At 47.9% G+C, this 13,116-nt stretch overlaps 1 protein-coding gene across 1 annotated transcript in view; it reads right to left on the bottom strand.

Moving 5' to 3' along the window:
* Positions 1-361: 361 nt before the first annotated feature.
* The window catches only part of FBH1 (F-box DNA helicase 1), a 28,025-nt gene continuing 15,270 nt past the window's right edge, over positions 362-13,116 (bottom strand). Inside the window, exons 9-21 of the mRNA XM_026868027.1 lie at positions 12,723-12,891; positions 11,830-12,058; positions 10,892-10,979; positions 10,131-10,217; positions 8,935-9,071; positions 6,665-6,764; positions 6,368-6,489; positions 4,559-4,634; positions 3,225-3,422; positions 2,448-2,573; positions 1,721-1,827; positions 738-869; positions 362-373 (exon numbers count right to left, since the gene is read on the bottom strand). Coding sequence (XP_026723828.1) covers positions 362-373; positions 738-869; positions 1,721-1,827; positions 2,448-2,573; positions 3,225-3,422; positions 4,559-4,634; positions 6,368-6,489; positions 6,665-6,764; positions 8,935-9,071; positions 10,131-10,217; positions 10,892-10,979; positions 11,830-12,058; positions 12,723-12,891 — 1,583 coding nt within the window. The remainder of the gene's footprint in view (positions 374-737; positions 870-1,720; positions 1,828-2,447; positions 2,574-3,224; positions 3,423-4,558; positions 4,635-6,367; positions 6,490-6,664; positions 6,765-8,934; positions 9,072-10,130; positions 10,218-10,891; positions 10,980-11,829; positions 12,059-12,722; positions 12,892-13,116) is intronic.

Here is a 13,116-nt window from a genome sequence, read left to right as displayed (position 1 = left end):
TCCCCGGGATCCCTGGAGGCGTTGAAGAGTCGGGCTGAGCCAGCGCTGAGGGATCTGGGGGAGTTGGGAACGGTCAGGGGGAGGGCCATGGTGGGGCTGGAGGAGCTTCAAGGGCTTTTCCAACCCGGATGGTTCTGGGATTCTGTGGCCCTATGAGCCACCTGCTCTCTCCTGTCCTGGTCACGGAGCTCCCACCGATTTACCATGTGCTCAGTAGGGGAGCTCAGCCTTCGCTGCACCCTCTGGGCAAGGACCCACCCCAGCACCAGAAGGTGGGATCAAAGCTGAAACTGGACCCAAAAGTCAGATTGTCACTGGGGTGAGGGGTGCTCTGCTAAGCACACACGGATGTTCCATGGCCTCAACAGAGGCTCTAAGAGTCAGATACAGGATCTGACACAACAAAACCCCCAAACTGGCCCCACCTGAGTCCACAACTAGTCTCAGAAGGGAGGTTAAGGCACGAGTGGATCTGTGGGATCTGCAACACCACCCCGAAGTGGGAAGTGACCCCCAGTTAGGAGCCGGGGCTGTGAACAGAAGCAAAGGGCTGGAGAGCCATGGGCTATGGGACTCTTCCCACTCACTTCCACCCAAGCTCAACGCCCAGGATGTCCCTCCCTGGTGTGACAGCTCAGAACAGTCACAGCACCCAGCTGCCCCACAAGCCACTGGAGGGGCTGGTAAAGGCTCCTGTTTCAGAAATGTGATCTCAAAAGCCCGGGGAGGGGACGTACGTGAGTCAAAGGCAGCTTCTTCACAACCAGCCTGGAGTCGGGCTGCAGCGTTCCTGTACACTGTGGCACAGAACAAGCTACAGCAGCCCTGTCCTTTGCAGCCACACTCAGCTCCACTCGAAGGAAACCCTCCTAAGAAACAAGAAAAAAAAAAACAACAGTAACACCACCACTCAGAGGGAGCTGAGATACTGGAACGGGTTGTTTCATATTTTTATTTACTCCCTGGGAAGTGACTTGCAACATTATTGTTTTTAAAATACAAACCAAAAAAATCTCCAAACCCCCAGTAACAAAAATCAAGCAGAAACCAGCAGCAGATCATGAGGAAGTGAATAAGGTGGAAACCACTGCAGGCAGAGAAAAGGGAACCCACACGCTTGCACTGAGTTAAGAACTCAGGCCCTGCGGAAGACAACACCCAAATGCAAGGACTGAAAAGAAAAAAATAATGCTGCAACCTTGTGTCTTGCTGCTGCTGAAATCACGGTACAGAGCAGCGTCAACTGAGGGAAAAATGTGTCCTCAGCTATTTTGGTCTGTGCCAGCACAAGCCAGGGCACAGTCCACGCTCAGCATAAGCTGAATCTCACTATAGTCTTCTTTTATGCTTCTCTACCACACACTCCTCCTCCAAACACAATCATCGGAGAGACGGGCAGATTTTATGGTAGTGAGTGCTGACTCTCCTGACAGTTTTTTAAATTGGCAGCTGCCCATCCTGCCTGAGACATCATCGCTTGCAGAGCTGCCTCAAAACTCCAAACCCTAACGGGATTCCCAGCGGGGTGGCTGGGAGTTTGCCCTCCCTGGCTGTCTGCTCTGCCTCTGGAGCACTCACACAGCGGCTGAGGAACTGCTGCAGCTCACAGGCAGGGCTGCTCAGCCAGACCCCACGTGACAATGGCTTGTTTTAGTGCCAGTATCAGGACCCTAAATCACCCCACTCGAGGATTTGCTTACCTTGGGAAGATTTCACTTACCCCAGCCAATGCTAAAAGGTATTCCAGGGACTTTGACATTAACAAACACTTCTTCGCACGTGTCACTGCTACATAGAGCAGGTTCCATTCATCCTCAGGATACATGGCTAGGTTGGAGAAAAAACCTATTCATAGCTTTAGAGAACAAGAACGAACAGCTCTGCCATTCTGCTAATGCTTCAGCTAGTATTTCTGGGAGGTGCTCCTCTGGGAGAGCATGAACTTGCAGAGCAGCACAGCTGTGCAGCACCCTCCTGCATTTGCTGTGCAGATCCTGCCACCACCGACAGCTCCTGCCTCATTCCATCTTCCTCCCCCAAAGGCAGGACTCTACACACCTAGAGAAGCAGCTCACTGCTACATGTTTTCCCACCTCCCAGGCACAGGCTTGGCACTGGGGGGTTTCTCAGTCTCTAGATTCACTCTGCAAGCTCCTCTCTGCTCGCTGGGAAGGGACGGGCTCTTCCAAAGCACGAACTGTGGAACTTAAGCAAAGCTCAGTCTATCCCAAGTGTGGAGTTGGTCTTTCTCTGTTGTTAGACAGCTACGAGCTCGAGTGCAGGAATATTCCCCTGCCTCGCTGTGAAGGAAACTACAAGATCAAGAATCGCTAGGACAGCCAGTGGCACGTGCCACCACCAAGAAACTCAGGGGACAAGGGCTGGTCGCACACTTTGCTTTCCTGCTTTCAGAGCAGGCTGGGTACCACACACAGCTGTTTCCTTACCAATACTGAAGTTAGTTATTCTCTGGTGATCCCCACTGCGACACGGCACTTTCACAAAGTCATCTGCAATCATCACTGTATCAAACTCCAGACCTTTGGCTTGGTGGACAGTACCTATTATGTAATCTGTAACCCATGCACGTGGGGAACAAGAAGGAAAAAGAAGGGGAAAGATCAGTCATCGCAGCAATAAAGGTATTTTTAATTTCACAAGGCGCCAAGTCAAATGAAATTATTTCATTCTGCATTCATTTCACTTCTCTCCAAATACAAACCAGAAGCAAAAAGAACCTGCACTGGAAATCTAAACTGCTGAAAACAACTTCTTTGCCAAGGAAAATACCTGGTTGGCAGCAGCCTGAGCCTCAGCCTCAACTGCCAAGCAGGAATTCCCTCTTTCTGATTAATTTTTAACGTGATTGATTTGTCCCCTCCCCAAATTTTAGTCAGCAAGTTACAGGGCCATCCCTACAGGAGTGCCAAAAAGCAGGACAAAGCCCTAGGGCGTTCCAACTGGAGGAAATAATTGTGTCCAAAAAGTTTATCTGCTTGTAGCAAAGTCACATTAAGCAATTCTTTGGTGGCAGATTCATTGCACTGAACTCCACGTGGAGCCCCAGATGTACCCCAAAAGCTGCTGTTCAACTTCCTTTCTCCCTAAAAGACTGACTTGATACAAAGTTAGTCTTTTTGCAGAACAAGGTGGATTCAGCGCTGAAGCTCGATTGAAAGAAGACCTGAATTTGCTCCCCTATCAAAGACACAGCTTGGCTTTACCTGCCATAGCTTGTTGTTGCACGTGGCTGCTCTCAATCTTCTGCACCAGCTCAGGGATCCGCTCTCTGTATTTCTCTACTAATGCAATCTTCACTTCCAGGTCTTTGTCTTCGACACGCTCTGCATAATCCTTGAAACCGATGAAGCCCTCAGTTTCTTCCCATTTTTTGATAAAGGAGTCTTTTATAACAAGATTTGCTGAAAAAGAAAGTACCAAGTGATATGAGCTTACTTGACAGACACATATAATGGCATTTTTAAATTCTAATCAAATTTCAGAGTAAGTATTACGGAAGGGAAGTGTTTGGCAGTCGATGGACTGTTGCTGTGGGATGTCAGGGCTTGGGATATACTCCTCGCTCTGTGATCGGTGGGTTTTGCTCAGGATTTTTTCTTTACTGATGCAAAACATACTCAAGTGCTTTCATCAGAGTGGGTAGTTTCACAAAACAGCTTCACTTTGAGATGCAGCACTGGTGTACGATGGAGGGTACGGAAGTGTAAGGAGCTCAGGAGAGAGCCGGTCGGCAAACATGCCCCGAGCTCACCCATTTCTAGAGCATGTGTCCTAGAAAGTCTGCAAAACCTTCATCCCAGAGATATTCAGAAATCGAAGGGAAAAGATCCTGAGCAGTCTGAAAAGATTCTAACATGACTTCAGAGCAGCCAGAGGCAGGACTCAGGGCAGAAACAGCCCCAGGGCCCTTCCAACCTGCGTTATTCTCTCTTTTTACCCGGTTGGCAAGGAATTTTCCTGGTAGCTCACCTTCCAAAGAACCAATAACAACACCCATATAATCAATCACTCGTGGCAGTTCAGTAAGTCCTTTGTTTGTCTCTGCGCCCCATATATAAGCTATATATAACAGTACTTGTCTACAGCTGCCGTAAGATTTTAAATGAGTGATTTACTTCCCAAACGATACCCATCAGTGAAAAGAAAGCAGGTCATTCAGCACACCAGGTTTAAAAACAAAACAGGAAAAGCCTATGACAAATGAAAAATGAAGTAAAATCAGAAAACACAGGGGGGGAAAAAAAAATCCCAATTTATGAGTTTACTTGGGCTCTTGCCCTCAACATAAGGCATCACAGCAGAAAGCTTGGGAGGGCTGCATGACACAGGCCCCACAATTTCAGCATTTCTGGTATTGACACCAGTCACCGAAGCCCATGACACTACCATTGAGAAGTCAGTTTTCAACAGATAACTGCGTGAGGAAATATAAAATAAAACACCAAGAAGCATGCTGCTTTCCGTCACTGCAGCAAAAAATAAAATGTCTCTGCCACTGGAGGGAGGATCACAGGGAGAAGGGTGAGGATGGACTCACCTTTTTTCCGTTCATCTGCGGGTTGACTGAGTTTCCAAATATCATGAATTCTGTCCAGGCCAAAACGGCAAAGACCCTAAAACAAACAACAATTTATCTTAATAGACAGGAGTAAAGGTGCTGTCTAGAGTTTCTAGATAAGCTAGCAGGGCCAGGTGGCTGGTGGTGGTGAGAGGGAGGGAGAAAGAGAAATGTGCTGAAGAAGCAGGACTGGTTTCCTGAAATTTCTGGAGCTGTAGCACAACCAACGGCAGCTGAAAAAGCAAAGATCCAGCTCGCTCTGCAGACAGACAGACAGATGGAACAGGAACTGTCTGACTGGAATTGTAACAGAGCTACGGCAGAATTTTATACTCAAAGTCTTTTCAAAGAAGAACAAAATTCTGTAATTTTGGGGTTTGGTTATTTTACCTTCCAAAAGCTGCATATTGCTTTGTTAGAAAGAACTTTAGAAGTTTGTTGTGCCATAAATGCTGCTGGCCTACTGACTCCACATTGTTCCACGGCAAAGCCAGCTCTAGGCATGACTGCATCCTCTTTCCTGAAGCAATGGGCCACCACAACGAAGATAAACTTATTAAACTGACTGTAAATGTTTCCCTTTCAATGTTAAACTGAAACAAAAGGCTTTGCTTCCACAATTTTTATTTTCAGGAATTATTTTTCCCCCCTTGTTTCCCAATTCAGTTTGCTTTGTACCATCGAAAGAAGTGTCAGTCTGAACTTTGCCTTAATCCACACTGCAAAGGCAGACGAGGATTTTGGTCCTGGGTAGACAGTTCAAACATTCATTCCACTGCAATATGCAGTTTCCCAGTGCAAAAGAGAAATTAAAATATCAGCCTAAAATTCGAAAGACCGGGCTCTTGCTCAAACACATTCAGCACTAGGACAACTGTTCACGTGCTTCTGTGTTTCTGGGTGCAGGACAAGATCTCAAATTAAATCATAGGTATCGATGATTCAGAGTCTGAAGACTAATGATTCCTCTGAGGCTTTTGAAATGTGGAGCCTTATTAAAACCTCCCCGCCATTCAAGCACACAAATTTCTGCAGACGTGCGCGCACACACATGCTCTCCTTCAGACCTGTGGGTGCCTTTTGCAAATGAAAAATCAATGCAAACCTCAGAACTGTTGCTCCCTCAAGGGGTTAGCATTCACCATTGCTGAAAATCCCTATTTCCCTCACCAAAAAGGCCGGTGCAGCAATTTTCCTGGGTGTATCAACACAGGGACTAGACCATCACAGGACTGGAAATGAGTAATGAGCACAGCACAGCCCTCTGTGGCATCCACAAGCCCAAAGGTCACCTTCAGCTTCAGCCATTGTCTTTGTCTCTTAAGAGAGCTTGAAAAATTGCTTTTTATACTCAGCCTGCAATTATTTTGAGTTCTCTAATGCAGGAGCACTGTGCCAGTCAGCAGTCAGCAGTGCTCCATCTAATGCAAATACTTGCAGCGACTTGTTCCAGCCACATATCACCCTGCCCCTGCCCCAACCCCATCCAGCAGACCAGAGCTGCTGCCCGCTCAGCTGAGCCTGATGAAAAGAAAAAAAAAAAAAGAGATGAGCCTAAAAAGGGATTGCCTGCATCGATCTGAGAACAGCAGCTCCATAAAACCTCTTCCCCAGCCACAACAGATTGCTGCTTTCCTCCTTGAATACTGGTTTTAAACCTGGGTGCTACAGACAGCAGATCAGCCACACCTATTTCAAGCCACAGCGTAGGCGTCTCTGTTACAAGGGCTAACAGGTTTGGGGACTCGAGGTTGGGATGTGAAAGACACGTTGGCTATCTCCCCTTACCCCAATCATGTGTATTTTAATTGGTCTCTCTCTTCCAGTAAGTCTCACAGCGTCCTCAAACACGTTGAAATTGCTCCGTGATAAGATTGTTATCTTCCCTTCCATGCTGCCTCTCACATCACCTGCATGAAGAAATTCCCAGTTAGCCAGGGCGGTCAGAAAGCAGGTTTAGAAACTTAAAAGATCTTCATAAATCAGGATCAATCCTGACACGTTTTGTTTATTTTGCAGCGGCTCTGTAACTCCCAGTCACCGAACAGAGCTGACTGAGCCGAGAGATGCACCGACACGACTTACCCTTTTGGTTTCCACCCACTAATGTCTTATTCCTGATCCCCTTGCAGACATCCAGAATGGTTGCTCCAACGTAAGCTATTTCAGGACCAAATCTGAAACTCTACGTGGAAAAATGAAGGAAACAGCAGGAAAAGAAGAGGAGCTTGTTAGAACCTACAAAACTATTACTATATATGGAACTATACAATTCCCACCAACCTTCTGGCCAACCTTTCTCTTAGAAAAAGCACCCAAATCCACACACCCCACACCACCCCCCCCCGACTATTCCTAGAAAGCCTGGTCACTCTTACACCCAAGACAGTAGGAACTGTGCTGTGAGGTGGGACTATCATACAGGGTAAAATGTGGTTTCCAGCCTCTCCACCACAAGAGTGGCCACTGCCAAAACTTTCCCAGTAAGTTAATGGGATATGGAATATTTGTTCTGCAGCAGGGCAGGGGGTGGAGGTGGTGGAAAAGAGCAGCAGAGCAGGGCTGGGGGTTGTTCTTTGTATTTTCCCAACCTGTAGATCTGGGGCCAACAGTCGAAGAATCGTGAGGTCAAAGCCCTTATCAAGTTTCCCTAACATCATGATTAAAACCCAATAACACAACACCTCCACCAGCAAAGAGAAGTGGAAAATCTTGTTACCCACAAAAACTCCACAAGTGAGCTGGTGCAAGGCTAGTTCCAAGACTTGTCCCAAGATGTGCCACTGCAAATAAAGGCAGTCCCTGCTCCTGTGTGCCCGTTCCTGGCCCCTGCCCCCCAGCCAGGCTGGCATGGTGCGAGGGGAAAAGGCAGCTCAGGTGGATGAGTGTTTTGGTGGCTGTTCTGGCTTAGGAGCTGGTTGCACTGCAGCTTGTGTCACTGGTTTAAACTGATTCATTCTGAAGGATTCCTGAAGGGATAGTTCCTCCCTTATATTAGCTGTGAGAATTGTGTATCATGTAGCTAATGATACTAAAAAACTAATCAGGGTGACCTTTCAGCTGGCACAGCAGCAGGTTAGGTAATCCAGGCTGGAGACACAAGCATCACTTGTGCTGAAAGAAGGCAGAAGCTCTATTCCAGGGCAAACTCAGATCAGCTGAAGCGGCTTGTGAAAATTACTCCCTTGGCAGACAAACAGGGCAGGAGATATCACAGACAAAGGGATGGTGGTGGGAGAGAGGTGCCAGTGCTGGAGTTTGTAGAGTGCCAGAAAAAAAGATGGTTTGTGCAGCCAGCAAATATGTCACAGAATCCCAGAACCATCTGGGTTGGAAAAGCCCCTGAAGCTCCTCCAGCCCCACGATGACCCTCCCCCTGACCGTTCCCAGCTCCCCCAGATCCCTCAGCGCTGGCTCAGCCCGACTCTTCAACCCCTCCAGGGATCCCGGGGACTCCCCCCCTGCCCTGGGCAGCCCATTCCAACGCCCAACAGCCCCTTCTGCACAGAAATCCTTCCTCAGAGCCAGCCTGACCCTGCCCTGGGCAGCTTGAGGCCATTCCCTCGGGGCCTGGCGCTGGGGCCTTGGCTCCAGAGACTCATCCCCCCTCTCTGCCCCCTCCTGGCAGGGAGTTGCCGAGGGCCAGGAGGTCTCCCCTCAGCCTCCTCTTCTCCAGACTGAACCCCCCCAGTTCCCCCAGCCGCTCCCCAGAAGACCTGTGCTCCAGACCCTGCCCCAGCTCCGTTGCCCTTCTCTGGCCACGCTCGAGTCATTCAATGGCCTTTTTGGGGTGAGGGGCCCAAAACTGAACCCACTCAGCGAGGGGCGGCCTCACCAGTGCCCAGCCCAGGGCTCAGATCCCTTCCCTGTCCCTGCTGGCCACGCCAGTGCTGACACCAGCCAGGATGCCATTGCCCTCCTTGGCCCCCTGGGCACACTCTGGCTCATTCTCACCCTCCCAGTCCCTCTCTGACCGGCAGCTCTCCAGCCACTCCTCCCCAGGCCTGTAGCCCTGCTGGGGGTGGTTGTGGCCCAAGGGCAGCCCCCGGCATTTGCCCTTAGTGAGACTCCCCCAGTTTGCTTCAGCCCAGCAATCCAGCCCATTTTTCAGGCCACCTGTCTTCCAAGCCACATGGCTTTCCTAGTGATGGGATCACTCCACTAAGAGGCACAAAGGAGCTCTGCAGTGCAGGGCGTCAACAGCAACACACACCATTAATCCAGGCAATGCACCACTCCATGGTGACCAGCTCAAGAAGTTTGGCTGTTAGATGCCTTCTGAAAAAGGACGTGAAACATTTTTCACTGCATTAGGGATGTGCCCAGGAAGGGACAGCAGCAGACCCTCATCTTACCTGCGTGAGGTAGTAGACGTGGGTGTGAGGCATGGTGTAGAGGGTATTGATGGCCCCTCGGAAGCTATAGATCTTCTGGTGAGGGTCTCCTACGAGGATTACACCACACGTCTGCGACAGCACAATATCCATGATGGCTGCAGGAAAACAGAGCATTAAGGAGGAGCCTGCTCCTAAACCAAGAGGGAACTGTACAGTATCTTTTGCTTGTACAGAGGCAAGATCTCTTGCCTGGTGACTCACGACATTTAAGAAAGGGTCAACACAGCTGCAGGAGACAACAGATTGGGGAGAAGCAAAGGGAAACATGTAATTCACTGGGAGCTCTATAAACATCCTCCCACTATTTCAGACTGCTGGTATTTTTTCCTGCCCAGCAGCTTCATCCCACCCTTGGGAGCCCAGCACAAATCTGGCACCCATCCCCAGTGACCCAGGCTCAGCGCACAGCTCAGCTCTTCGGTTCACTTTGACCAAGGCTCAGTGATGTTGGCAGACCAACCGCTCGCATCGCACGCAGCCGCCAAAGCACAGCCAAACCCTCACGAGAGCAGGTCTCCGGGGAGTACACTTGCTCTGAAGAAGCCTTTCAGCTGGTTTCATATCCGCTGCAAAGATCAGGCCTTCTTCTGCCCCACTTCTTTTGCCTGTCAGCACACAGTTCCCTTCGCAGAACCGATTCAATTTGCTTTGCAACAGAGAGCTACTCCCCATATCCCCGGCAAAGAAAGCCAGCAGCTTTCTGCTGGGTGACTCAGGAATCCCCAGGGTGGAGCAAGGAACACGCAAGACTTGCACCCAGTGCTGGGGTGGGGTGGAGCAGCTCTGCTGTTTCGATAGTTGAACCATTTAATGTCTCACCAGTCTTGTAATAAACCATGTCCTTGACTATGCTGGTGGTCTGTTTTTCTCTGTTAGCAGCAAAGCAATAGCAAATGGGTCTGGATGGCACATCTGGATGCCTAAAGCAACTGAAAGCAACCCCTCAAACTGCTGCACATGTACTCTTGTAGCCTGATTACAAGCTGCCTTACTGAATTTAAAAGGATCTGGGACCAAGCAACAGAGCAGTTATGTTACAGCTGAGGGGCAGAATTTTCTTGATTGTGCTACTTCTCACACACCCCTGAGCACACAAACATCCTCTCCGTAAAGTGCTTAGGAAGGTTGCAGCTCTGTCTCCCATCACCACTCACCCTGAGTGCAGTCCTGTGCTTCATCAACAAAAATGGCATCATATCCTGAGAGCTGAGGCTTGCTGAGCTGCCAAAGTTTCAAATACCCTGAGGGAAAGAACAAGGCACATCAGCGAGAGGGTAATTTTTTTCATTGTAAAACACCATGATCTTTAAAACATGTCCCTTTTCTTAAAAAAACAAAGTTTCTGGCCCTACTTTTTGCTTGGAATTTGCATGACATTTGGAGCGGTTGTAGAAATCTCTGTCGTTCCCAGATGTTGCTCTGTCTCCTTTGGCTGTAGGAAGGATGAAAAAAAACCCACTCCCAAAACAACCTGACTGCACTGGAGGAAGGCAGCTATGTTGATGACTCCAAAACTCTTAATGCACAAAGAAAATGACAAAGATTTTCCCCAGTACGAGCTACCTCTGGCACTATCTGCACACATGCTAAGAAGCGAGAGGAAAGCACATGCTGGCAGCAGCAAGAAACACTGTTAGCACTCGTTTGCCCACTGCCTCACCCATTATTTCTAGGATTTTGCTGCCACTCACACACATCTAAATAGTTTCACCATTTTTGTGAGGAAAAATGAACAAACTACCAGCCTTCAGGACTGTTTTGAGCTCCCTGGTGAGCCAGTGGCAGGAGAACAGATATTTTATATTTTTTGATGCTCATTCCTGGTGCACAGCCAGAAGCAAGAAGTATGAATCCATTTATTATAGTTTTCTACTACAGCTCTTTATCTGAAGGCATTTGATACGTATACTCTTACCATCATAAGTCATCTTGTATTTCTTCTCTACATCTCCATCCAGCTTCTTCATGTTGTGCCATATCTCTCTGGCCTCTTTCACGTTTATCTAGGAAGAGAAAACAGAAGGGTCTGGATAGATTGTTTTGAGCAGAAAACCAGTCCAGGCACAGCAAATCTTGAAAGGCTTCTCTGAAGCCTTTCTCCTCCTCTTCTGTGTCACCACCAGTTAACTTCTCCTTAACACAGTCTTTTCCAAAGGCAGCCCCCTGAGAAGAACATTACTTTGGCTCAGCTCTTAGGACCCTGTAATACTGTCCTAACTTCTACACATTAACACAGACTTTGCATTTATTTTGGCTTCTCTGGACAGCTTGCAAGGTGCTTAAAGATATTTAATATTTTGAGGCTGCGAGTTCATTGCCTGCCAGAAATAACGACTGCAAATTGCATTTCTGCTGGCTGGACTGGATCTGATTGGGTGTGATCAGTGCAGAGCAGAAAGGCTAATTTTCTCCACAACTCCAGCCCACGTTGTTTGCGATGTCAGCGCTGCTTTAAGTGTTGCTAAGATGTCTGTAGTCTAAATGAGAATTTTGGGGTTTGGCTCTGCATATCAAAATGACTACAAAAATGTTTATTGTCTTTTCATATAATATCACAGTGCTGTTCAGGCACTGATATAAATACATGCAATCTCTTCTCTCTTTTCCTTGGAGGGAAGAAACATCTGCACTGAGCAGAGACAGTGATACTCTCCTCTCTACAAACCAGCTGTGCGAACAGGGAGAACAAACAGGCTCCAGTTAGTTTTTATTTGTCACCAGAGGGAAAAAAATATTTTGACGGTCAGTTCTTACAGCTGAAGCATAAATACCTGTGAACTATGAGAGATGTGGGATAACTACAGCCCCTTCTAAACCTTGCAACCCAAGTCTTGCTTCATCTCAGATACCCACCTCCTTTTCTATGTCACTGACAAGTTTTCTTGCACCATGAGTATCTTTGAACCAAACAGGAGTGTGTTCTTCGCAGATCTCTTCATCCGAAGAGGCAAAAAAGGTTTCAAGGGTCTGCAAGACTGTTTTCCCTCTTATAAACAGAGATTGTCCCTTGCGGTTCTGGATGAGGAAACTGATGGAGTAAGCTGACATCTTGAGGAACTTGAGCTTACCTTTTTCGTAATAGCTGTGCCATAGATGACAAAAAATAAGAGAGACTTGTTGAAACACATACGAAAAGCCTACTGGAAAAGCAAGCTTGCTTTTGCTTTTGTCACACACTAACACTTGCAGAAGCTCTGTTTTATACACCCACTTTGACCAGGTAATAGAATATCTTTAAAATCTGCACATATCTATCCTGGTGGAAGCACAAACTTATTAATATTATATATTTTATAGATGAAAAGTCGAGCCAGAGAGGTATTTTCATTGTTCACCCCTGCAATTACAGATTGGTTTCAGAGCCAGGTAAGTGGATTCCCCTCCTCTTCCAGGTCATGGCTAATTTTCCCTTCTGTCTGCAGTTTAGATGGCCAGAAACTGGATTATTAGAACAAGTCGGGTTAAGAAAAACCCTCCTCTGCTAAAGAAAAGCAGCATTTAGAGTGGTTGTACCACTGAAGTGTGAATGGGAAATAGGAAAAAGCCATTCTTAGTGGCTTTCCATCTCCCTGTGAAGTCTGTCTTGGCTACAAACATGGGCAGGATGAACAGCCCCCAGACCAGCAATGGGGTTTATGTCAGCAGACTCTGTGACAGACCAGGTAATGAGGTTGTTTCCCCAGGCTCGCAGAGATGCTAAAATCACTGGCTCATCCAATCTGAAGGAATCTAAAATCCCCACTCACTGTTTGCCGACACTTCCATATGCTAATGAATGGAAAGTCCTGCACGTAACGTTTCTGGGGAAGACAGTTTTCCCCCTGTCTGCAACAGCTTTGTTAAATGTCACGTAAAGGAAATTCAGATCAGCGAACTTCTCTGCATACTTGATCAAGGTTGTGGTCTTTCCTGTACCTGAAGAAGTAAACAACAAAGCATCCAGAGTCAGGAATGAATGAACCCGCACACCTCTCATCAGCTTTGCCTTCCGCCTCTTGCTGTCCTAACTGTAGAGCAGGGCTATTTGCAGCTAATGGGGATTTATTCACTGACTCCCAGAACCATCTGGGTTGGAAAAGCCCCTGAAGCTCCTCCAGCCCCACCATGACCCTCCCCCTGACCGTTCCCAACTCCCCCAGA

This window comes from Athene cunicularia (assembly GCF_003259725.1).
Source record: "Athene cunicularia isolate RWA chromosome 1 unlocalized genomic scaffold, athCun1 chr1_part2, whole genome shotgun sequence".
Lineage (NCBI taxonomy): Eukaryota > Metazoa > Chordata > Aves > Strigiformes > Strigidae > Athene > Athene cunicularia.
This window is presented reverse-complemented; position numbering and strand designations above follow the sequence as displayed.